This window comes from Protomyctophum bolini (assembly GCF_963924005.1).
Source record: "Protomyctophum bolini genome assembly, chromosome: 15".
Taxonomy (NCBI): domain Eukaryota; kingdom Metazoa; phylum Chordata; class Actinopteri; order Myctophiformes; family Myctophidae; genus Protomyctophum; species Protomyctophum bolini.
Genome location: NC_137876.1, coordinates 1,748,404 through 1,775,961, shown reverse-complemented (window position 1 = coordinate 1,775,961; position 27,558 = coordinate 1,748,404). Strand labels below are relative to the sequence as shown.

Sequence of the window (27,558 nt, the reverse complement as noted above, 5' to 3'; positions counted from 1 at the left end):
CCGACGACACACACACACACACACACACACACACACACACACACACAGTCACACAGTCACACTCCTCCTGGGAGCGAGCCCTGGACAGTCAATATGTTTGGTCCTCCTTCAGATGAGGGACTTAATCCAGGGAGGAATGTTACGCACACGCACGCACACACACACACACACACACACACACACACACACACACACACCCACACACACACACACACACACACACACACACACACACACACACACACACACACGCATACAAACACATGTCCACCTTGGAAACCTCCTCTCTTCATACCAGAAGCCAGTTCTACCCTCAGCCATGTGTAGTGCCTCTCTTTCTCACGCACACGCATGCACGCACACACACACACACACACACACACACACGCGCGCGCGCACACGCACACGCAGACACACACACAGGAGCACTGTGACATGCCAACAGCAGCCTCCTCTCCCCCGGCTCCTTCTGTTTTACTTTTTCCTCTTCTTTTCTCTATTTAGAGTAGCATTGATTTACTATAGTCTCTCTCTCTCTCTCTCTCTCTCTCTCTCCCTCCCCCCCTCAACACAGTCTAACCTCCTTAATGCTGTTTGTACAAATATCTCATCCTTTAGGTTTATTTATTTAGCATGTAAAAAATAGACAATAACATATCAAAGAACAAAAATACAATGCAAGGAAGGGAAGAAGCCAGAAGGCTTATTTTGAATCCTTTCCTGTATGGAAGAGGTCATTGATTTAAAAGATTAAAAGTTCATAAAGAACAGTACAAAAGTCTACAAGTTGTCAAAGGGGGGGGCAGCTGTGCAGTAAAGAAATAAAAACAGACTGCACAGAAAACAGAAATAAACAATACAACAACAAACACACAAAAGAAAATATAACGCATCAAAGTAAAACATGTAATCTACTGAGAGGAAAAAATAAGATATTTCTTTAGATGTTTTTTGAATATTGGCAAAGATAATGAGGATTTAAGTGAAGCATTTAGGGAGTTCCATAGATTTACATCATTTACATTTGATGAAAGATTGATGTTTGGAAGTGCGACAATATGGTAATTCAAAATGATCTCTTTGCCTTGTGTCAAACCTGGATGCACGGTGACGTCGTGTCAATAATTATGTGGCCGAGGGATTTGACGTGAAAAAGGTTGAGCACCACTGACTGACACAGAAACATGTTAGGCTTTAGAAGCCTTTTCTTTTTTAATCGACCTCATTCCAAAATGGGTGCATCGCTAAAATATGTATCTGAAAACAATATAGGTTAGAACTGACCCACGTATATGAATATGAATGAAGAGCAAAGCGTATATACGGTGGCCTTAGAGGCTCACTCAAATATAAAAAAAGGGAAAAAAATCTGAAAAGAATCTTCTCTTGACACACGTCATTGTAACCTGTCTGTTGGATTCCCTAGGACATGAGGACAAGTCAGATGGACGGAACCTGTTAAGTTAAAGGGTTGATTTTGATGTCTTCTCACACAAGTATAGTAATATAAATGTGTGTGTGTGTGTGTGTGTGTGTGTGTGTGTGTGTGTGTGTCTCTCGGTCCAGTACCCCAATAAGAACGTGGCTCTGGTGGCCTCAGACGTCCTCCACCTCCTCATCAGCTACGTGGAGCAGCTTCAGACCTTCCCCCCCGACATGCCCAAGAAGATAGTGGAGGTGACGCGCACACACACGCACACACACACACACACACACACACACACGCACACACACACACACACACACCTTCCCTTCCCTCCCCTCCAGACATGCCCAAGAAGATAGTGGAGGTGACGCACACACACACACACACGCACACACACACACACACACACACACACACACACACACACACACACACACACACACACACACATGAATTATTTTATTTGGATCTGCACAAGAGGCGTAATACAATAGACCCAACCACTGATCAGAATTAGGTTATACATTATATGGTCCAACCAGATATAGCTGCTGCACATGCTTAACACACAGAGGGAAAAGAAGAAAAAATAAATATATATATATAAATATATAGCACATTGTTGACTACTATTACTATTACTATACTATTACTTGACACTACTAGACCGGATGTTTGTTTTGGGTTTTTTAAGCCACCTAGGGATAAATGAAACAACGCCTTCTCCAGACAGACAGACTGCCCATAGTAGCTGAGACAGAACAGCACAGCTTTTTTGCATTTGTTTTTAGCATTCCACACACACACACACACACGCACACGCACACGCACACGCACACACACACACACACACACACACACACAGCTTCCCTTCCCTCCAGACATGTAGATTGTGGAGGTGACCTTCTTTCTGACCCCATGGTGACCTGAGGACACATCCGTGTCACCTTTAACCCTGTAACACCCAGCGTTGCAAAAATACAACATATTTTAATCAATTCATTAATTAACTACCGGTAAATGTTTTGTTTTTTTGTTCTTTTTTCACTTAAACGTCATCATTGATGTTCATTGCAATGCCATTTCAATGCCATTGGTCATGATATTTGCATATAAATAGCCCCCACAGAAGCTGAAATTCACACAAATTAAACATCTCTGGACTAACCTATGTTTTTTTTAGAATGTCTAGAACATGTTTTATTTATTATATTAAGATATCCCCCAAATGTAAATTATTAATTTATTATTATTATAAAATTTGCTAAATACTTTTTTATTAATTTTTTTCCTAGTAGTAAAGGTTGTAATCTCTTTTTTGCAAGTAGAAATATATCCGGGTGTTAATCCGGGGATTTAATTTATTTACACTTTGGCAATTATTGTAGATCCTGATCGCCACCATCACCGCTCTGCTGCCTTCCACGGAGTCATCACCTCATGAACTGGACAAGAGGGTAACACACACACACACACACACGCACACACACACACACACACACACACACACACACACAGTTCACACTCACAAACGTGTTTCTCTCACTATTATTCACTTCCTTGATTCCTTTTACTTCTTCAAAAGTTCTAGTAAAGTCATATTTGTGTGTGCCTGTGTCTGTGTGTGTGTGTGTGTGTGTGTGCCTGTGTCTGTGTGTGTGTGTGTGTGTGTGTGTGCGTGTGTGTGTGTGTGTGTGTGTGTGTGTGTGTGTGTGTGTGTGTGCGTGCCTGCCTGCGTGTGCCTGCGTGTGTGTGTGTGTGTGTGTGTGTGTGCGTGCCTGCCTGCGTGTGCCTGTGTGTGTGTGTGTGTGCCTGTCTGCGTGCGTGTGCGTGCCTGCGTGCGTGCGTGCGTTCCAGCTGGTGGTGTCGTTGCTGCTGTGTCTCCTGGACTGGGTGATGGCTCTGCCCCCGAAGACCCTCCTCCAGCCCGCCACCATCCACCACCCCCCAGAGAGAGACCCCCCGGCCCCGCCCAAGACCCTGCTCAGCTGCATCTACAAGGTAAAGAAAGACCCTGTAGTTGTAGTGGTAAGTAATAGTGAAAATTGCCGATCTACAAGCTCACAATGCGGACGCGAAGCGGCGTGTTGTGAGCTTGTAGATCGGCGATTTTCACTAGTTTGGGTCCCAGCCAGGGACTCTTCTTGGTCACAGTAGGGCTTTAAGCAACTAGTCGACCTTGTCGGTACTCCCTCCCTCCCTCTCTCTCTCTCTCTCTCTCTCTCTCCAGGTCCCCCATAGATGTGTCTACGGGGCCCATTCGTTAACCTCTCTCTCTCTCTCTCCCTCTCTCTCCAGGTCCTCCATGGCTGTGTCTACGGGGCCCAGTCGTTCAGCAACCCAAAGTACTCCCCGCTGCAGCTGACGGACCTGCAGAGCCCAGACTACGACCCCTACCTCCTCCTGGAGGGCCTCAGGGAGCCGGAGCCGCTGCACAGCCCCGAGTCGGAGCGCTCCTCCAAGCTGCAGCCCGTCACCGAAGGTAGGCTCCCTCCACAGCTCCTCACCGAAGGTAGGCTCCCTCCACAGCTCCTCACTGAAGGTAGGCTCCCTCCACAGCTCCTCACTGAAGGTAGGCTCCCTCCACAGCTCCTCCAAGCTGCAGCCCGTCACTGAAGGTAGGCTCCCTCCACAGCTCCTCACCGAAGGTAGGCTCCCTCCACAGCTCCTCACCGAAGGTAGGCTCCCCCCACAGCTCCTCCAAGCTGCAGCCTCGTCACTGAAGGTAGGCTCCCTCCACAGCTCCTCACTGAAGGTAGGCTCCCTCCACAGCTCCTCACTGAAGGTAGGCTCCCCCCACAGCTCCTCCAAGCTGCAGCCTCGTCACTGAAGGTAGGCTCCCTCCACAGCTCCTCACTGAAGGTAGGCTCCCTCCACAGCTCCTCACTGAAGGTAGGCTCCCCCCACAGCTCCTCCAAGCTGCAGCCTCGTCACTGAAGGTAGGCTCCCTCCACAGCTCCTCACTGAAGGTAGGCTCCCTCCACAGCTCCTCACTGAAGGTAGGCTCCCTCCACAGCTCCTCACTGAAGGTAGGCTCCCTCCACAGCTCCTCACTGAAGGTAGGCTCCCCCCACAGCTCCTCCAAGCTGCAGCCTCGTCACTGAAGGTAAGACCTCCTCTCCACAGCCCTGAGTCAGAGCGCTCCAGGAAGCTGCAGCCCGGTAAGGTAACCAGTGGAGGAGGAGGAGGAGGGGAGAAGTGGACTCAAACACTGCCCAAAAAGCATGGAATACAGATGTGTATATTACAGGAAACTCCCGTTAAACTTTACAACAAACTCCGGTAACCCTAACCGAATTGTACCGTCACACCTGTATGTTACCGTATATTAACTGTATACCGTATGTATTGCACCATCACACCTGTATGTTACCGTATATTAACTGTATATGTACCATCACACCTGTATGTTACCATATATTAACTGTATATGCTGCTAGACTCAAGGTTTACGGGCAAAATACAGTGTCCATAATTGCCCGTTAACTCCTCTTTTCACGCAGTGAAATGTTTTGCTTAATTAAAGCAGTGGTTTTCAACCCTCTTCATATCATGTATTCGGCATTCAGCCTCTCGTCACTGGAACAACATATCTGGACGTATGAAACGTTAATATTTCTACGTTAAATACAGCTTATAAACCAGGTATAATATATTTAGGCCAGAGAGAAAGAGGGAGAAATTCCACAAGTCATTTTTTCCCAGCAGACTACTCTGCCGTGCGTGTGTTGCGTGCGGTGCGTGCGTGGTGCGTTGCGTGTGTGTGCGTGCGTGCGTGCGTGCTTGCAGTGCGTGCATGTGTGCGTTGCGTGTGTGTGTGTGCGTGCGTGTGTGCGTTGTGTGTGTGTGTGTGTGCGTGCTTGCGGTGCTTCCCACTGAGGTGGGACTGCAGGACAGATGGTGGTTTAGTATCCTAATGACTGGAGCGTCCTCACACACCACGCTCTCATCTCATCTCCTCCAACACCGGGACCTTGAAGGGTGATGGACCCAGAGAGAGAGAGACAGAGAGACAGAGAGACACACAGAGAGAGAGGGAGAGAGAGAGAGAGATCTCCTGAGGTTCCTCCAGTTGTGGAGAATGTCAATGCATGTCTGCAGTGTGTTCACAGTCCTGTCGTCAATAAAGTGTGTGTGTGTGTGTGTGTGTGTGTGTGTGTGTGTGTGTGTGTGTGTGTGTGTGTGTGCGGATGTTGATTGGACAGAACAGCTCAGTGAGTGTGATGGCATCGGATTTTGCTCTGCAGGGGGCCAGCTATGTACATATGTTTGTGTGTGTGTCTCTCTATCTCTGTAATGCACCAGTTGTTGTTGAACTCACTGTTATCAGAATCCTATATATTTGCACATATTGAGAGCTTTTCTCTCTGTGTTGACGTGCGTGTGCATGTGTAAGAATACAGAGAAAACTCGGCACACACACAAACTACTTACTTGCTCTCTCAAACTAACTGAAACAAAACAAAAGAAAATTCATACTGAGTGTCAGACCAGGTCCGTGGGTCAAATGCAGAATATATAAATAATGATATGAAAAGGGTTGGAAACCACTGTTGTAGAGAACGGGCTCTCATACTGGTGGTTTTGTGAATTTTGTTTGTGTCTGAACACCTCCCTCTCTCTCTCTCTCTCTCTCTCTGTACACACACACACACACACACACACACACACACACACACACACACACACAGCAGTCATGATTAATAATATGAATATATATATTAATAATATTTTAAATTTTATTTTATTTATATATCCTGTATATGTCCTGTAACTGTTGGAGCTATCCATGGTGCTGAAGTAACACTGTGTAGGAGCTATCCATGGTGCTGAAGTAACACTGTGTAGGAGCTATCCATGGTGCCGAAGTAACACTGTGTAGGAGCTATCCATGGTGCTGAAGTGTGTAACACTGTGTGGGAGCTATCCATGGTGCTGAAGTAACACTGTGTAGGAGCTATCCATGGGGCTGAAGTGTGTAACACTGTGTATGAGCTATCCATGGTGCTGAAGTAACACTGTGTGGGAGCTATCCATGGTGCTGAAGTGTGTAACACTGTGTAGGAGCTATCCATGGTGCTGAAGTGTGTAACACTGTGTATGAGCTATCCATGGTGCTGAAGTAACACTGTGTGGGAGCTATCCATGGTGCTGAAGTGTGTAACACTGTGTAGGAGCTATCCATGGTGCTGAAGTGTGTAACACTGTGTAGGAGCTATCCATGGTGCTGAAGTGTGTAACACTGTGTAGGAGCTATCCATGGTGCTGAAGTGTGTAACAATGTAGGAGCTATCCATGGTGCTGAAGTGTGTACCACTGTGTGGGAGCTATCCATGGTGCTGATGTGTGTAACACTGTGTAGGAGCTATCCATGGTGCTGAAGTGTTTAACACTGTGTGGGAGCTATCCATGGTGCTGAAGTGTTTAACACTGTGTGGGAGCTATCCTTCCCTGTAGACACTAGAGTCTAGTGTCTTGTTGTCCTTTAAGTTGAGTCACTGTCTAGTGACTAGACATTGACTCAACTTAAAGGACAACTTTAGTTTTTTTTCAACCAAGGTTCATGTTTTAGGGATTTTAGCTCTTTTTGACAGGGGGGCGTGTCGAATGTCATGTTTTTATGTTCTGTGTGTGGACCCCAGGAAGATTAGCTGCTGCTATGCACCAGCTAATGATAAAACTCTAAACTCTAAAACTCTCTCTCTCTCTCTCTGTGTGTCTCACTCTTTGTCTCTCTCTCTCTCTCTCTCTCCCCCGTAGTGCGTAACCGTATCCAGCAGGGTCTGGTCTCCATCGCAGCCAGGACGGTCATCACTCACCTGGTCAACCACCTGGGACACTACCCCATGTCTGGAGGCCCGGCCATGCTCACTAGTCAGGTACACTAACCCTAACCCCATGTCTGGAGGACCGGCCATGCTCACTAGTCAGGTACACTAACCCTAACCCCATGTCTGGAGGACCGGCCATGCTCACTAGTCAGGTACACTAACCCTAACCCCATGTCTGGAGGACCGGCCATGCTCACTAGTCAGGTACACTAACCCTAACCCCATGTCTGGAGGACCGGCCATGCTCACTAGTCAGGTACACTAACTCTAACCCCATGTCTGGAGGACCAGCCATGCTCACTAGTCAGGTACACTAACCCTAACCCCATGTCTGGAGGACCGGCCATGCTCACTAGTCAGGTACACTAACCCTAACCCCATGTCTGGAGGACCGGCCATGCTCACTAGTCAGGTACACTAACCCTAACCCCATGTCTGGAGGACCGGCCATGCTCACTAGTCAGGTACCTTAAACCCTAACCCTAACCCCATTTCTGGAGGACCTGCCATGCTCACTAGTCAGGTACCCTAAACCCTAACCCCATGTCTGGAGGACCTGCCATGCTCACTAGTCAGGTACCCTAAACCCTAACCCTAACCCCATGTCTGGAGGACCTGCCATGCTCACTAGTCAGGTACCCTAAACCCTAACCCTAACCCCATTTCTGGAGGACCTGCCATGCTCACTAGTCAGGTACCCTAAACCCTAACCCTAACCCCATGTCTGGAGGACCTGCCATGCTCACTAGTCAGGTACCCTAAACCCTAACCCTAACCCCATGTCTGGAGGACCTGCCATGCTCACTAGTCAGGTACCCTAAACCCTAACCCCATGTCTGGAGGACCTGCCATGCTCACTAGTCAGGTACCCTAAACCCTAACCCCATGTCTGGAGGACCAGCCATGCTCACTAGTCAGGTACCCTAAACCCTAACCCTAACCCCATGTCTGGAGGACCTGCCATGCTCACTAGTCAGGTACCCTAAACCCTAACCCCATGTCTGGAGGACCAGCCATGCTCACTAGTCAGGTACCCTAAACCCTAACCCTAACCCCATGTCTGGAGGACCAGCCATGCTCACTAGTCAGGTACCCTAAACCCTAACCCCATGTCTGGAGGACCTGCCATGCTCACTAGTCAGGTACCCTAAACCCTAACCCCATGTCTGGAGGACCTGCCATGCTCACTAGTCAGGTACCCTAACCCTTAACCCTAACCCTAACCCCATGTCTGGAGGACCTGCCATGCTCACTAGTCAGGTACCCTAACCCTAAACCCTAACCCCATTTCTGGAGGACCTGCCATGCTCACTAGTCAGGTACCCTAAACCCTACCCCTAACCCCATGTCTGGAGGTCCGGCCATGCTCACTAGTCAGGTACACTAACCCTACACTACCCCTACACACCCCTACACTACCCCATGGACACTACCCCATGTCTGAAGGTCCGGCCATGCTCACTAGTCAGGTACACTACCCCTACACTACCCCTACACACCCCTACACTACCCCATGGACACTACCCCATGTCTGAAGGACCTGCCATGCTCACTAGTCAGGTACCCTAACCCTAACCCTGAGCTTGTAGGTCTGCTATTTTTTAAATAGCTTACTAGTTTACTAGTCGACTATTAAACTAGTCAACTAGTAAAAATCACTAGAAGTGAAAGCCCTCGCCTCATAGCGTTTAACAACATTAACCCCATTCTGGACCCTTTTGGTGCATTATTTTAACTTGTAGATCTGCTATTTTTTTTTTAAATCTTGAAAATAATAATAATAATAAAACTTTATTTGTATAGCACCTTTCATGACATGAAAAGCAGCTCAAAGTGCTTTACAGAACAATGGAGAATAAAAGAAAAGCAAGGCAACGACATTAAAAAAAAAACGTTGAAATTGACATTGAAAATGTGGCGCAAATCTTTGAATATATATTATTTCAGACCAAATGTTTTTAACTCAAATCGTTGCGTCTGGGGGTCCCTGGAACTGCATATTTCCAGATGGGGGGTCGGCGAACATGGACCAGAACTCTTCTTAATAATGTTATTAATATGATTATAGGTGTGTGAGAACCAGGACAACCCGTACTGTGAGAGCAGCGACCTGGGACCAGAACTCTTCCACTCCCCCAACCTCCAGTTCCTGGTCCTCAACGGCTCCACACTGCTCACCGTGCTGCAGGTACAGCCTTAGATATGAACCCGTTCTGCAGGTAGAGCCTTAGATATGAACCCGTTCTGCAGGTAGAGCCTTAGATATGAACCCGTTCTGCAGGTACAGCCTTAGATATGAACCCATTCTGCAGGTAACGCCTTAGATATGAACCCATTCTGCAGGTACAGCCTTAGATATGAACCCATTCTGCAGGTACAGCCTTAGATATTAACCCGTTCTGCAGGTACAGCCTTAGATATGAACCCATTCTGCAGGTACAGCCTTAGATATGAACCCATTCTGCAGGTTCAGCCTTAGATATGAACCCGTTCTGCAGGTACAGCCTTAGATATGAACCCGTTCTGCAGGTAACGCCTTAGATATGAACCCATTCTGCAGGTACAGCCTTAGATATGAACCCATTCTGCAGGTACAGCCTTAGATATGAACCCGTTCTGCAGGTACAGCCTTAGATATGAACCCGTTCTGCAGGTAACGCCTTAGATATGAACCCATTCTGCAGGTAACGCCTTAGATATGAACCCATTCTGCAGGTAACGCCTTAGATATGAACCCATTCTGCAGGTACAGCCTTAGATATGAACCCGTTCTGCAGGTAACGCCTTAGATATGAACCCGTTCTGCAGGTACAGCCTTAGATATGAACCCGTTCTGCAGGTAACGCCTTAGATATGAACCCGTTCTGCAGGTACAGCCTTAGATATGAACCCGTTCTGCAGGTAACGCCTTAGATATGAACCCATTCTGCAGGTAACGCCTTAGATATGAACCCATTCTGCAGGTACAGCCTTAGATATGAACCCATTCTGCAGGTAACGCCTTAGATATGAACCCATTCTGCAGGTACAGCCTTAGATATGAACCCGTTCTGCAGGTAACGCCTTAGATATGAACCCATTCTGCAGGTACAGCCTTAGATATGAACCCATTCTGCAGGTACAGCCTTAGATATGAACCCGTTCTGCAGGTACAGCCTTAGATATTAACCCGTTCTGCAGGTACAGCCTTAGATATGAACCCATTCTGCAGGTACAGCCTTAGATATGAACCCGTTCTGCAGGTAACGCCTTAGATATGAACCCGTTCTGCAGGTACAGTCTTAGATATTAACCCATTCTGCAGGTACAGCCTTAGATATGAACCCATTCTGCAGGTACAGCCTTAGATATGAACCCATTCTGCAGGTACAGCCTTAGATATGAACCCATTCTGGGACCGGGGGAATCCCTTATGGTGTTTCTATAGCGTTATGTTATACTTTAGCTATTGAAAAATACAAGTTCAAGTTCATAGCGCGGCACTCGGTGCCGCGCTATGAACTTGTAGATCTGCTATTTTTTTTTTATCGTGAAAATGTGGGGGGTGGGGGGTCCCGGGAAGAACATATTTTCAGATGGGGTCGGTGGTCAATTACATATACTTTTTGGGGTGCTTGCCATGAAATAATTTGAGAACCACTGCCATAGAAACATGAGGTTTTTCAGAAAAAATACATTTAAAAAATGTCAACGTCGGGCCTAATGGGTTAACTCACTTTGGCACCGAGATCACCATGTGACGCCTGTTTTCCAAAGGCCTTTTTGAGAATGAACACTGAAGCCCACCACACACCGGCTGCGTCCGCCACGCGGCGGACGCAGCCGCCTCCATTATTTTCAATGAACCTATCGCACACTGGCTCCCTCCGCCGCGTCGCGCCGCGTCGCGCCGCAGACGGTGAGCGATGGGCTTGAATCAGACTCCTCCCCTCTCCTCCTCAGATCCGCTCAGAATCGGGCGTTCCGGGCGGCGGTATGACGGCGGGCCTGTCGTCGGCGCCCGCCTCCGTCCGCGTCATCGTGCGAGACGTGGCGGGGAAACACTCGTGGGACTCGGCCGTCCTCTACGGACCCCCGCCCAGCCCGCCGCCCAGCCCCACCTGCACGCCCACACACACCCAGAGGCAGACGCACGCGCACGCGCAGCCGCCGCAGAGGAGCCTCCAGCCGGCGCACACACCCCCCGCCCCCCGAACGGCAGGAGGAGAGAAGATGGAGGAAGAGGAGGAGGGGGAGGAGGAGGGGGGAGGGGAGGAGACGCAGGGAGGGGAGGGGGAGGAGGCTGGCGAGGAGCAGATGGTGGACAGGTAGGCCTGGTCGCAATTATTACATAATCGCAATTATTTGAGATAATCACAATTATATTTGTAAAAACTACAACAATGGTGGACAGCCCTCACAGGCACCGGGGGGGTGAGGAGGAGGAGGAGGAGGAGGAGGGGGGCGAGCGGGCAGAGGAGGAGGGGAGCGAGGACAGGCCGGAGGTGGTCGGAGAGGCGGAGCCGCTGGCCAAGCGCGTCTGTCGTGAGGCGACGCCGTCCTGGGACGCTCTGAGGGAGAACGAGGAGGAGGAGGAGGAGGAGGAGGAGGAGGATGCCCTCGACCACATGTTGCAATACCTGGGATACTCTAGTCCAGAGTGTCTGCAGAGAGCAGGTACACACACACACACACACACTCTCACACACACACACACACACACACACACTCTCACACACACACACACACACTCACACACACACACACACACACACACACACACACACACACACACACACACATATTTACTTTTAATTTAGTTTTCATTCGTTTTTGTCTTTTTCACAAATATTAGCCTTATGTATGTGAAATATAAAAAAAACGACTTAAACAGTTTACTAAAATGTTTTATTACTTGCGCGAGAGCGCGCAAGTAATAGTTTCGCCCGGCTCGTATGCAGTGATGCACCGTCCCAACAAATTGTGCCTGATTTGCTGGGACCAGAATACATGGTGTGTATATATGTATAAACTAGCTCTCAATGATGACGTAAGAAATATGTGGATTAAAGGACCCAATGCCAGAGTGTAATTGGTTTTCGATGGTGACGTAATGACGATATGTTTTAGCGTTGGGAGGATTAAAGGTAATGTGTATACATGTATGTCATCTGGCACCACTGCCGTATCAGGCACAATTTGCTGGGACGGTGCATACGCATCAAAAGTGGCGGGTTGGCTGGGACGGTTTTTGGCGCAAAGTAACCACAGTATACCGCTAATCAACTTACAAATTACTGAGATTTGACAGTTTATAGCGGTCGAAAGTACTTGCGTGCTCTGCTTGCGCACTAGTTGGCCATTCATGGCCTACAAGTGTGCAACAAGCAAGTATGCACTCGACAGAGTGCAGTTCTAGTTTATTCTAGGATTGTATGTTCAAGTTTAATGTATTTTTACTGTTTTAATTCTCATTTTATATCGGCCTCTGGTTTCCCGCCAGGATTAATGAATATATTTATTGCGCATTGCCAAGGTTTTACCGTGTGCAACCCTTATTTTGAAAACACAGCTTACGGGTCACAGTTCACAGTAAGAGCTCTCTGATTGGTCCTCTCCAGGCATGCCACTCAACATCCCGGCCCCTCCCCCGACGTGCGTGTCAGAGAAGCAGGAGAACGACGTCATCAACGCCATCCTGAAGCAGAGCACCGCCGAGAGGGACTTTGTCACGCACGTACGTACCTGTCTGTCTGTCTGCCTGTCTGTCTGTCTGTCTGTCTGACTGTCTGTCTGTCTGTCTGCCTGTCTGTCTGTCTGTCTGTCTGTCTGTCTGACTGTCTGTCTGTCTGTCTGCCTGTATGTCTGTCTGTCTGTCTGTCTGTCTGTCTGTCTGTCTGTCTGTCTGTCTGTCTGTCTGTCTGTCTGTCTGTCTGTCTGTCTGTCTGTCTGTCTGTCTGTCTGTCTGTCTGTCTGTCTGTCTGACTGTCTGTCTGTCTGTCTGTCTGACTGTCTGTCTGTCTGTCTGTCTGTCTGTCTGTCTGTCTGTCTGTCTGTCTGTCTGTCTGTCTGTCTGTCTGTCTGTCTGTCTGACTGTCTGTCTGTCTGTCTGTCTGTCTGTCTGTCTGTCTGTCTGTCTGTCTGTCTGTGTACGGACATCACTAGACTCAATCATTATTCAACCACTCTTACAACCAGGGATGTCTGTCTGTCTGTCTGTCTGTGTACGGACATCACTAGACTCAATCATTATTCAACCACTCTTACAACCAGGGATGTCTGTCTGTCTGTCTGTCTGTGTACGGACATCACTAGACTCAATCATTATTCAACCACTCTTACAACCAGGGATGTCTGTCTGTCTGTCTGTCTGTGTACGGACATCACTAGACTCAATCATTATTCAACCACTCTTACAACCAGGGATGTCTGTCTGTCTGTCTGTCTGTGTACGGACATCACTAGACTCAATCATTATTCAACCACTCTTACAACCAGGGATGTCTGTCTGTCTGTCTGTCTGTGTACGGACATCACTAGACTCAATCATTATTCAACCACTCTTACAACCAGGGATGTCTGTCTGTCTGTCTGTCTGTGTACGGACATCACTAGACTCAATCATTATTCAACCACTCTTACAACCAGGGATGTCTGTCTGTCTGTCTGTCTGTGTACGGACATCACTAGACTCAATCATTATTCAACCACTCTTACAACCAGGGATGTCTGTCTGTCTGTCTGTCTGTGTACGGACATCACTAGACTCAATCATTATTCAACCACTCTTACAACCAGGGATGTCTGTCTGTCTGTCTGTCTGTCTGTGTACGGACATCACTAGACTCAATCATTATTCAACCACTCTTACAACCAGGGATGTCTGTCTGTCTGTCTGTCTGTGTACGGACATCACTAGACTCAATCATTATTCAACCACTCTTACAACCAGGGATGTCTGTCTGTCTGTCTGTCTGTCTGTGTACGGACATCACTAGACTCAATCATTATTCAACCACTCTTACAACCAGGGATGTCTGTCTGTCTGTCTGTCTGTGTACGGACATCACTAGACTCAATCATTATTCAACCACTCTTACAACCAGGGATGTCTGTCTGTCTGTCTGTCTGTCTGTGTACGGACATCACTAGACTCAATCATTATTCAACCACTCTTACAACCAGGGATGTCTGTCTGTCTGTCTGTCTGTGTACGGACATCACTAGACTCAATCATTATTCAACCACTCTTACAACCAGGGATGTCTGTCTGTCTGTCTGTCTGTGTACGGAAATCACTAGACTCAATCATTATTCTAATAGTTTTAGCCCTCCATCGAGACAATCATCTGTCTGGGACAACGTTAACTACTCGACAGATAGCTCTACACAGCAGGCTAGCAGGCAACTCCACCGAGGCAACTCAGATACTAGATTTGTTACATTTATTTGCACACTCACATTCATAACATAAACACACAAACTAAAACTAAACCTAAACTTTGTATGGTATTAAAGCAAATAAGCCAAACCCATTAGCAGCAGTATAAAAAGCAGCAGTTAGCAGCAAAAGCAGCAAAAGCAGTAGCAGGTAATTAAAACAAAAGGCATCCAGATCAGACGAAACACACTTGAAAACACGTGAAAATTAATATCCTTCGGGACAATAAAGATTATTATTATTCCACTTATTCCATTGGAGCCTAGCTGTACATGAAGATCCTCTTAAAATCACTTAAAAGTCTTGACCATAAGGGAATACAAAACACATGCACTCACGCTAATGTAGAAAATAATAACTATATATAAACATTAGAGCACAAATTGTTAAAGGTCTCAAGACCACCGGAAAAGGGTTTCACTAATTAGAATAGACACACACAGTAATATGTCTCTATAAAGTGCGCAACAGGTGTGAGTGCCTCCCTCAATCACTAGAGTCTACCCTAGCACCCCAAATACAAAATATAGTTAACCTGAGCCTGTACGCAGTAAATTGTCTGTCTGTCTGTCGACTTGTAACGCCTGTTGTTGTTGTTCCAGAGAGGCGAGGGGCCCCACATGAGGGCCCCGGTGCAGATGGAGCCGGAGACTCAGACCCCCCAGTCAGCCTTCTACTACTGCAGGCTCCTGATCAACATCCTGGGCCTCAACTCCTGGGAGAAGAGGTGGGAGGCAGCAGGCACGCACAGACACGCACAGACACGCACGCACAGACACGCACGCACAGACACGCACAGACACGCACGCACAGACACGCACGCACAGACACGCACGCACAGACACGCACGCACAGACACGCACACACGCACACACGCACACACGCACACAGACACGCACTCACAGACACGTACTCACAGACACGCACTCACAGACACGCACGCACGCACAGACACGCACGCACAGACACGCACACACGCAGACACGCACGCACAGACACGCACGCACAGACACGCACGCACGCACAGACACGCACGCACAGACACGCACGCACGCACAGACACGCACGCACAGAAACGCACGCACGCACAGACACGCACGCACAGACACGCACTCACAGACACGCACACAGACACGCACGCACGCACAGACACGCACGCACAGACACGCACTCACAGACACGCACGCACAGACACGCACGCACGCACAGACACGCACGCAGGCCAGGCACGCATGCACGGACACAAATGCACGCACGCACGTGCACACGTACACTACAGTACAGTATGTACTGTGTACACACAGTGTTAATGTAACTGCCCTAACACGTGTTAACACCTACAGTAGAACGCCCGGCGGTTAATCCATTATATTAGATTATTTATATCGATTTATAAACACGGACCACTCTTATCAACGGACCGGATGTTGTTGTGAATGTGTGTGTAGCAGCTAACAATAACCACACCACTCCGTCAAACACAGGATCTTTTTTAATAATTAGACTGATTATTATGATGATTTAGATCGGGAGTTATTAATGTTTTAAGATTTTCGTTGTCGTCTGCTAAACAGGGGAGGGAGATTTCCGATGACGACTCACTCTTACCCAACACAGAGGATTGCCCAACAGGCTGTGGAGCCATGCGATCCTATAGGATCCTATAGGATCCTATAGGCTGTGGAGCCATGCGATCCTATAGGATCCTATAGGCTGTGGAGCCATGCGATCCTATAGGATCCTATAGGCTGTGGAGCCATGCGATCCTATAGGATCCTATAGGATCAGAGAATCCTATAGGATCCTATAGGATCCTATAGGATCCTATAGGCTGTGGAGCCATGCGATCCTATAGGATCCTATAGGATCCTATAGGATCAGAGAATCCTATAGGATCCTATAGGATCAGAGAATCCTATAGGATCCTATAGGATCAGAGAATCCTATAGGATCCTATAGGATCCTATAGGATCCTATAGGATCCTATAGGCTGTGGAGCCATGCGATCCTATAGGATCCTATAGGATCCTATAGGATCAGAGAATCCTATAGGATCCTATAGGCTGTGGAGCCATGCGATCCTATAGGATCCTATAGGATCCTATAGGATCTTTTTTAATAGGATTTTAATAGGATAACATTTTAATAGGATCCTATAGGATCTTTTTTAATAGGATAAAATTTTAATAGGATCCTATAGGATCCTATAGGATCTTTTTTAATAGGATAAAATTTTAATAGGATCCTATAGGATCCTATAGGATCTTTTTTAATAGGATTTTAATAGGATAAAATTTTAATAGGATCCTATAGGCTCCTATAGGCTGTGGAGCCATGCGATCCATTCTCATATCAATAAACTCCTATAGGCTGTGGAGCCATGCGATCCTATAAACTCCTATAGGCTGTGGAGCCATGCGATCCGTTCTCATATCAATAAACTCCTATAGGCTGTGGAGCCATGCGATCCGTTCTCATATCAATAAACTCCTATAGGCTGTGGAGCCATGCGATCCGTTCTCATATCAATAAACTCCTATAGGCTGTGGAGCCATGCGATCCGTTCTCATATCAATAAACTCCTATAGGCTGTGGAGCCATGCGATCCGTTCTCATATCAATAAACTCCTATAGGCTGTGGAGCCATGCGATCCGTTCTCATATCAATAAACTTCGTGTTTTGGACAATACTTCGTCCTGGGTGTCGGGCGTTACTAATAGATAAGTCGAAGATACTTCGTCCTGGGCGTTCTAGGTGTTAATGGTAAAACTAGCAAAACTACCAACAGGATCTTAGTTTGACTTATTTGGTAAATGATTAAGTAAGTTTTTCACACCTGGTTTCACCATGCGCTCCACAGTCAGGGACCCCTGGAGGTCCCGGCGACCGACCCACCACCGGGTCCCCCGACCACAGGTTGGGAAACCTGTGGTACTCGATGCGCCGACTCTACAATGAGGCGATAATGACTCCTCGTTCTCTACGAGAGAGAGAGAGAGAGAGAGAGAGAGAGAGAGGCAGAGAGACAGAGAGAGAGAGAGAGGCAGAGAGACAGAGAGAGAGAGAGAGAGAGAGAGAGAGAGAGAGAGACAGAGACACAGATAGAGAGACAGACAGAGAGAGAGAGAGAGAGACAGAGACACAGATAGAGAGACAGACAGAGAGAGAGAGAGAGAGACAGAGAGAGAGAGATAAAGAGCTCTAAAGGGGGAGAGCGAGCCAGCGGTTTGTTCTTTATTAACCCATTCTGAACGGGAACCCATTTTGGTCTTAGCATCATGTCGTGCTTTAGCTATTTAAAAATAGCAGATCTACAAGCTCGTAGCGCGCCACTGAAAAATCGAAGAGCGACTGACATTTTTATAGAATCTGATCTCAGGTCAGAATGGGTTGATCATCAGACCAGTGTGTGTCCCAGTGGAAACCTCGTATGAATCTGATCTCAGGTCAGAATGGGTTAAACTGAAACTGGGTAATGGCCTCATTCTCTGCTCTCAAAGACTCCCATTTGCACCTCGGATGATGATGGGGGCCGCCCGGCATGAAAGGGCTGACGCACACACACACACACACCACGCACACACACCCACACAACGCACACACACACATACACACACACACAGCACACACACACACACCACGCACGCAAGGCGTGCACAGGGATGAATGTCAGCTTCTTAATGCCACACATGAATACCTGGAGTGACTGTAGAGAGGAGCACAAAACAACACATAATTAACCCATTTAGGCCGGGAACCCCTTGGTGTCGGCATCATGTTATGCTTTAGCTATTGAAAAATAGCAGATCTACAAGCTCATAGCGCGCCACCGAGTGGCGCGCTACGAGCTTGTAGGTCTGCTATTTTTGAAAAATCGAAGAACGACTGACATTTTTTAGAATCTGATCTCAGGTCAGAATGGGTTAAGACTCTCGCTCCTCCACTAGTTTCTCTCTCTCTCTCTTTCCGGTCATGTCATCTAACCGCTGTCTTTTGTCCGTCTCTCTCTCTCTGTAACTAACTGTCTCTCTATCTCTCTCATTCTAACTGCCACCTTTTATTCTGACTCCAAAATGGGAAGGTTTGATCAATACGCTGCCGCGCTCATTATTTCACAAGCACGCACACACGCATGCACGTAAACACACACACACACTCCCACACAAAACACACACACACACACACACACACACACACACACACACACACACACACACACACACACACCACACACACTGCACAATGCACAAGCACACACACACACACACACAATGCACAAGCACACACACACACACACACACACACACACACAATGCACACAATGCACAAGCACACACAGGGAAAGTGTCTTTTGTGCTGGGTTGAAAAGCAGGAGGTGTAATTCCAGTTTTCTATGAGGCATTAAAGGCTGATGAGAGTCCATTAGCTCCATCATTTAAAAAAGATACCGTGACATTTTGGAAATGGGCCTCAGACTCAGGGCAGGCCTAGACGAGGCACGCTCCTCTGAACAAACAACGCTCCTAGACGAGGCTAGACGCTCCTCTGAACAAACAACATTTTCTTAGTTTTAAGGGTAACTGTTGTATAATAGCAATATTACACTCGAGGGTGTGGTTTAAGGTGATTATTGCCACTTCAGTGACGCTTGCGGAACTCGACTTCGTCTCGTTCCTGACCGCATCCCTGTCGTGGCAATAATCACGTTAAACCACACCCTCGAGTTTAATATTGCTTAATTCATTGTCAATCAATCAGATCTTATTGTCTTTTTATGGATCCCTGTAGTTTTTAGGACTTATTTATACTTAGTATTGTCTTGCACTGATAATTTATTATTGTACGAGCAGCCTGTGCTGTCTTTTAACTAGGAGAAACGTAATTTCGTTTTTTTCTGCTGCTACAGTTGGAAATGATGACAAAATAAAGCAATCTTGAATCTTGAATCTTCCACATAATATACACTGTGCATTCAGGGGAGCAAAATACCACGGCTCATGATGCTTCACATTTAAAAACAATAGACACATTAAAAAGAGGCAAAGCCTTTTTTTTTAAACATTAAAAGTTAAAAGGAGCAGACAACATTTGGCAGAAGAAAGTGCTGACTCATTCAAAGTGTGTAAAGTGCTGTTCATCTCTCGTTGGCCTTGGGGCCAGTATGTGGCAAAGCGTTCAGTGTCCTGGTGGTTTGGGTGCTTCCTCCTATAGGAAGGCCTTGGGCCAGTATGTGGCGAGCGTTCAGTGTCCTGTTGCTTTGGTGCTTCCTCCTATAGGAAGGCCTTGGGGGCAGTATGTGGCGAGCGTTCAGTGTCCTGTTGCTTTGGTGCTTCCTCCTATAGGAAGGCCTTGGGGGCAGTATGTGGCGAGGCTTCAGTGTCCTGATGTTTGGGTGCTTCCTCCTATAGGAAGGCCTTGGGGCAGTATGTGGCGAGCGTTCAGTGTCCTGATGGTTTGGGTGCTTCCTCCTACAGGCTCTTGAACCTCCTAATATAGTTATTAGATCGAGAACACTTGACAGGATGTTGTGGATGAAGTTTCACGTTTTCCAGTTTATATAAGGGGAAAAAAGCGTCCCTGGAACTACATATTCCCAGATGGGGGTCGGTGGGCAATTACAGATAATTATGGGGGTCCTTGACATGAAACAGTTAGAGAACCACTGACGGAAACATGAGGTTTTTCAGAACACTGTGACGATTTAGAAGACATTACGATTCAGAAGACATTATCAGGTCTTAATGGGTTAATGTGGTGCTGGGAATACCTAGCTCCACTTGCCCTAATCTTGTTCCAATGAGTCCATAAAACAATAATATCATTTTACTTTCAGATAAACCTCCGTTTTTGTGAAAACATGACAATAATCTGACATCTCAAAGCGTGCCAAGATCCTTGTGTTCCGGGTCTGTCCGGGACCCGGCCTGTCCGGGCCTGTCTGTCTGTCTGTCTGTCTTTCTGTCTGTCTATCGTTCATCTCGATTTGTTCATTGCTTTATCGAGCTATTCCCAAAATGTTTATGCATTTTATTGAACTACATAAAAATGCTCAACATTCCTGCATGGAAACGATTACTGTCTCCACCAGGCTGAAGGCATGGGGAGAGAGTATGTTTAGTTGTCTCCACCAGACCGAAGGCACGGGGAGAGAGTATGTTTAGTTGTCTCCACCAGGCCGAAGGCACAGGGAGAGAGTATGTTTAGTTGTCTCCACCAGACCGAAGGCACGGGGAGAGAGTATGTTTAGTTGTCTCCACCAGACCGAAGGCACGGGGAGAGAGTATGTTTAGTTGTCTCCACCAGGCCGAAGGCACAGGGAGAGAGTATGTTTAGTTGTCTCCACCAGACCGAAGGCACGGGGAGAGAGTATGTTTAGTTGTCTCCACCAGACCGAAGGCACGGGGAGAGAGTATGTTTAGTTGTCTCCACCAGGCCGAAGGCACAGGGAGAGAGTATGTTTAGTTGTCTCCACCAGGCCGAAGGCACGGGGAGAGAGTATGTTTAGTTGTCTCCACCAGGCCGAAGGCACGGGGAGAGAGTATGTTTAGTTGTCTCCACCAGGCCGAAGGCATGGGGAGAGAGTATGTTTAGTTGTCTCCACCAGGCCGAAGGCATGGGGAGAGAGTATGTTTTATTGTACTACTGAAACTGAAATACTGAAACTATACATATTATAAACTATACATACTGAGACTATACATATTTATATACTATGAAGTGCTATGACTATAAAATGCAATTCTAGTGCTGTCTACATTCTCTGATTGTGTAAACGGTTAAGAGTTAAAGATCTAATATAATGGTCCATTTGGTTACCAACTACCTCATTTATGATGAATTCCTGTTCTGTTCTTTAACTATATAGAAGTGTCTATTTGTACGTCTCTAAATGTTTTGATGAATTGAACAATGTGGACCCTGTTGTAAACAAGTGTAATGCTTAATTGGGGTCGTCCACTCACAGTTAACAGTCTTTGTATTGAGTTTGTGCTTGAAATGTATACTGTACTTCTGCAAACTGTTAATACATATTTAAATCAATCAATCAATCAATCAATCAATTAGCTGCATGGGGGACCACCTGGAACCGCCTCAAGGACCCCCCAGGTGGTCCCTGGACCACTGGTTGAGAAGCACTGTTCTTCTCGTTTGTCTTAAAAAAACATACTATAGAGCGCCGCAGTCCCGCCCCCTTTCAGAAAAGCGAGTGGCCCAGGAAATGAAACCCCAATGCATTCTCCCATCGGCACTTCTAATATAATTTATTTAAAGACGGTTACGCCGCGGACAAAGCCAATTCGGATCGTGACAAATCATGACAATGAACACAATGTTTTGGGACGATCAAATCATTAGAAAGAAGAAAAGAGAGTCAGGAGACACAACACTATTTGTTTTGTTTTTCGTCTTATAAATGATTTGATCGGCCCCAAAACATTGTGTTCATTGTCATGATTTGTCACGATCCGAGTTGGCTTTGTCCGCGGCGTAACCGTCTTTAAATAAATTATATTAGAAGTGCCGATGGGAGAATGCATTGGGGTTTCATTTCCTGGGCCACTCGTTTTTCTGAAAGGGGGAGGGACTGCGGCGCTCTATTTAGGCTCGTTGTCCTTGACACCCCCCCCCCCCCCACATGCCCCCCCCCACACACACACACACACACACACACCCCCTCTGAGTTCCTGCCAGCCCTGCAGCCTGTCCTATTAGCCACCGCCCGATTGGTCGCTTTTCCCAGGAAACTGTGACAACAACAGGCAGTCGGCCAATTAGGGAGGGGCGGTCGTTGTGCTTTAGGAGAGAGAGAGGCTATCGGTATAATCATTCCTAACGTGTGTGTGTGTGTGTGTGTGTGCGTGTGTGTGTGTGTGTGTGTGTGTGTGTGTGTGTGTGTGACTGTGTGTGTGTGTTTGTGTGTGTGTGTGTGTGTGCATGTGTGTGTGTGCGTGCGTGCGTTCAGGTGTAACTTCCACCTGCTGAGAAAGAACGAGAAGTTACTACGAGAGCTGAAGAACCTGGACTCCCGCCAGTGGTGAGATTAATTTTAGTCACATTTTTTTATTTCGATTTAGTCGACTAAAATGTATTTCGGCGGGCCTTGATGCCGTCGTAATGACTTGATTTTACACTTGCTGAAAATAGCCGATCTACAAGCTGACAACACGTCTGCCACCCACTGCCTGTGAGCTTGTAGATCTGCTATTGTTGACGAGATTGTCAGTATATTTAGTTTTAGTCATCATAGCCTAGTTTTCATTTAGTCTGTGATAATCTCCTCTCCTCTCCTCTCCTCTCCTCTCCTCTCCTCTCCTCTCCTCTCCTCTCCTCTCCTCTCCTCTCCTCTCCTCCTCACCCCCTCTCCTCTCCTCTCCTCTCCTCTCCTCTCCTCCAGCCGTGAGACCCATAAGATAGCAGTGTTCTACGTGGCTGAAGGTCAAGAGGACAAACACTCCATCCTGACCAACACGGCCGGCAGCCAGGCCTACGAGGACTTTGTCTCTGGGCTGGGCTGGGAGGTAAGCACAGTGCATTGGCCATGTATCCGGGGGAAGCCTGATCTAACCACTCTTAAAGGCCTCTTTTCCACTAAACCAGAACCACAACTAGAACTAGAACAGATCCCAGAACTACCAGGAACCTGGAGGGAAGTTCCAGAACCAAGTTCTGCTTCTGTTTACATATGTTTCCAAGAACCTGTTAAGTCTGCCCCCCCCCCCCCCCCCACTGCTGAGTAGCTCGGCTACTCTGGCATATATGCAGCATACATTCTGCATATAGGCAGAATATATATATATTTGCCGATATGGATTTCCTTTCCATGTGGGGAAAACAGTAAAACACCCGTTTTAAATGCATTAGACCAGTTGTTCTCCAACCTTTACCCGTCTACAATATTTTACTTAAACTGCAAGAGAAAAAAATATCTCGTAAAGCTCATATGGTGCTAAATGATAACCCACCTTTTGAATATAGCATTTAACATGAGTGTGGGTTGCAATTATATAATAGTGCCTCTTGAGCAGATTGAGCAAATTGTGCCATAACATCCAGACAGGTTGTAATGTCAATATCAAGAAATGTGCAAATACTAATCATTTAACCGTTAACCGCTAGTTGAATTTCATTCTTCCAAAGTGTAGTATTGTGTACAGCACATTTCTAGTAATGATATGCCTAATGCCTTGCCCTGAAAAATAAAAATAAAATGTCTATTGTACATACCACTGTCCGTGTATAAACAATACTCTACTAAAGTAATCTCCAGTAGCATTATAGCCTCATGACAATTTAGAATAGATCATAGCTCTCTCACACACACGGACACCCGTCTCTGCAGTTAGCCTAGCTGTTAGCTGTAGAACAACAACTGCAAGCAAACAACTCGTCGCGACAGCTTTATTATCTCTCTCCCTCTCTCGTGGCCATAGTGTTTCTGTGTGCTTTTCCAGGTTATTTTTCTGTGTCCGCTGTGTCGCACTTAGGAGTTTAAAATGTGCGTTGTGTGTTGTGTGGCTGTGCGCTCCGGTCTCCTCAGTGCTGTCACCTCAGCTCGACCAATCGAGAGCAGCAGTGCTGCTGGCCCCGCCCATAGGTTCCCAGAACTCAGTGTCGGTACTACCTCAAAAGCAGGGCGGGAAAAAGGTTCTGAGAACCTGGTCTGAAACCGTGCCGTACCGCGCTGTGCGCTGTGGAAACAAACCCAGAACTAAAAAAATAGGTTCAGGTTCTGGAAAGTTCTGGTTCCACCTTGCTAGTGGAAAAGGGGCCTTAGATTTCCTCCAGTTTATTCCTGAGTTTAAGTTTTGTTGTTTGGGTTTTTATACTGTTTTCCCTTTAAATAAGAAAAGCCCCCAGGCCAGCCTCATCTGCTTAATATTAAAGTGGACTAAAACCCGGTCCCGTACACAACAGGTGGACCTGACCAGCCACTGTGGCTTCATGGGGGGGGTCTGCAGTAGAACTAAACTAGAACCCTGACCCGTTATAACAGGTGGACCTGACCAGTCACTGTGGCTTCATGGGCGGGCTGCAGTAGAACTAAACTAGAACCCTGACCCGTTATAACAGGTGGACCTGACCAGTAGAACTAAACTAGAACCCTGACCCGTTACAACAGGTGGACCTGACCAGTCACTGTGGCTTCATGGGCGGGCTGCAGAAGAACCGGAGCACGGGTCTGACCACGCCCTACCACGCCACCTCCACCACCGAGGTCATCTACCACGTGTCCACGCGCATGCCCCACGACCACGACCTCAACCTCACCAAGAAGGTACCGACCGTCTGTCTGTCTGTTGTTCTGTCTGTCTGTCTGTCTGTCGTTCTGTCTGTCTGTCCGTATATATGTGTATATATGTGTATATATGTGTATATATGTGTATACGCACAGCTACACACACATTTCGATTTCTTTATTTGAATCCACAAATTACAATTCATTTTACAAGGAAACAAATATAACGGGGTTGACAGTTCATGTTCACTTAAGGATACACATGGCACCTCCTTCTCCACACAGACAGACTGCCTATAACAGACGAGACAGAACAGTATTTGGCAAGTTGTTTGGCTTTGCTTTTTGTCATGCCAGCTATTCTTAGGCCACTCATGGTCAGTTTGTGCACACGGCCCAGGCTTCCGAATATCAGTATGGCAAATCTACAGCGTTACCCCAAGTTTGTTATGCTTCCAAGTAATGGTTGATACTTAGAATATTTATCTTGGAATGCCTGGTCCATGTACAGATCAAAGACACAGCCCACCTCCAGAATCAGGACCTCCTTGTGTCTGGTGTCAACAAAGACAACATCAGGTGTATTCGGGATGTTAGCAAAGACATCGCATGCACAGCTTAACCAATCTGGTAACACTCTTGAGTGTTTATACATTGCTGCACTAGATGGCACATGCTTTCGAACTGCATCAGACACTAGGTCAACAATCCGGTCGTGGCGAGCAATATATACGTTTTTGTATGCACTACATCCATTTGTTATGTGTGCAATGGATTCTAGGTGTTGTTCAGAATCATGATGGTTTATACAGAGTGGAACACACACACACACACACACACACACATGTCGTGTACACTTACGTCTAACTTCCTATAGTACACCTGCGCCCCCTGTAATTCCCAGCAGCAATGGTGTGTGTGTGTGTGTGTGTGTGTGTGTGTGTGTGTGTGTGTGTGTGTGCGCGCGCCTGTCAGCCCTCGGGCGCTGGTGGCTGTGCAACATGCACATAATGTCCTTTCTAATGAGATCATACTTCCTGCTTCTTGGCCTATCACGTCGCTGCGGGCTCTTGATTGGATTATCAGTGCCTGGTCCGACACCATCGGTCTCCCTCATCAGCTGATAGGCGCAGCACGCACGTACGCACGCACGCACACGCACGCACGCACGCACGCACGCACACACGCACGCACGCAGACACACACACACGCACACACGCACACACACACACACACACACACACACAGCTATTCAAGCTTGTACACAAATATGTACAAATATCCCTTATCCTCATACAGGTTTGGGTGCATGTAGGCACAATTACACACATACGGATCACACATGCACAGGCTCACAGATGCACGCACACACACACACACACACACACACACACACACACACACACACATACAGGTTGAATGTGTTCACAGGATAAACTGACACCCACAGCACGCACACGCACACACACACACACACACACACACACACACACACACACACACACACACACAGATGTGTGTTGCAGGGTAGTTTTCCAGTACCCCCCCCCCCCCCCCCCCCCCTCTCTCTCTCTCTCTCTCTCTCTCTCTCTCTCGACACTAAACACATTAAGACATTTCAGGTGACTGAAATTTGCCCAAAACCGAATGAAGTTTTATCCCAACGACTGAACTCAAATGTAAACGTGCTGCCCAAACCCAAACCCAACCCCAAACCCAAACCCAAACCCAAACCCAAACCCAAACCCAAACCCAAACCACCCAAACCACCCAAACCCAAACCACCGCTGATCACCAGCTCTGGCACTTCATGGTCACCGGAAAACGCTTCCAAATTGATGGAACCGATTTCGGGGGATTAAATTAGTCGTGCAGCCCTCTACGTTTTCCAGGGTTACTTTATATTAGGGCTGTCAATCGATTAAAAATATTTAATCTGATCAATCGCATGATTGTCCATAGTTAACTGTGATTAATCGCAAATTAATCGCATATTTTTTATCCGTTCTAAATATACCTTAAATCAGTGGTTTTCAAGATGTTTTCTAATTGTGTAGACTTAAATTAACTTAAGTAATGCAGCTGTTCAACAATTATTCAACTCTTCAGTGTAAAATTGCCATGCGTCTCTCAACCATTCTGTCAAACTTCACAGTGCGTTAATCACGCGTCAAAAATAAATAGTGCCGTTAAAAGGATTGTGAGTTAACTAGTTAATAGTGCGTTAACTTTGACAGCCCTACTTTATATTCTTTAATCCATGTTTTGATCGGATCGAAGCGATATAGCTGTCTCTCGTTAGCATCACAGTGTAAAGTGAGACAGTGGCCGCCGCGGCCATTTTGAAGATGCGCGCGCATCCAACTTGCGCTCTATGTGCTGGCACACGGCCATAGCTGTTGTTTGTTTTAACCCATTCTGACCTGAGATCAGATTCATACAAGGTTTCCACTGGACACACACTGGTCTGATGAACCCATTCTGACCTGAGATCAGATTCTAAAAATGTCAGTCGTTCTTCGATTTTTCAAAAATAGCAGACCTACAAGCTCGTAGCGCGCCACTCGGTGGCGCGCTATGAGCTTGTAGATCTGCTATTTTTCAATAGCTAAAGCATAACATGATGCTAACACCAAAATGGGT

The 27,558-nt window shown here is 47.0% G+C and overlaps 1 protein-coding gene across 1 annotated transcript in view; it reads left to right on the top strand.

Annotated features, from left to right (window-relative positions):
- Window positions 1–27,558, top strand: part of ralgapa1 (Ral GTPase activating protein catalytic subunit alpha 1) — a gene marked incomplete at its 3' end in the record, with an annotated part of 112,020 nt that overhangs the window by 77,790 nt on the left and 6,672 nt on the right. The window contains exons 30-42 of the mRNA XM_080783393.1: window positions 1,567–1,677; window positions 2,815–2,883; window positions 3,284–3,427; window positions 3,725–3,908; window positions 7,187–7,305; window positions 9,326–9,445; window positions 11,200–11,564; window positions 11,660–11,913; window positions 12,858–12,973; window positions 15,280–15,404; window positions 22,642–22,713; window positions 23,074–23,197; window positions 24,799–24,954. Coding sequence (XP_080639519.1) covers window positions 1,567–1,677; window positions 2,815–2,883; window positions 3,284–3,427; window positions 3,725–3,908; window positions 7,187–7,305; window positions 9,326–9,445; window positions 11,200–11,564; window positions 11,660–11,913; window positions 12,858–12,973; window positions 15,280–15,404; window positions 22,642–22,713; window positions 23,074–23,197; window positions 24,799–24,954 — 1,959 coding nt within the window. The remainder of the gene's footprint in view (window positions 1–1,566; window positions 1,678–2,814; window positions 2,884–3,283; window positions 3,428–3,724; window positions 3,909–7,186; window positions 7,306–9,325; window positions 9,446–11,199; window positions 11,565–11,659; window positions 11,914–12,857; window positions 12,974–15,279; window positions 15,405–22,641; window positions 22,714–23,073; window positions 23,198–24,798; window positions 24,955–27,558) is intronic.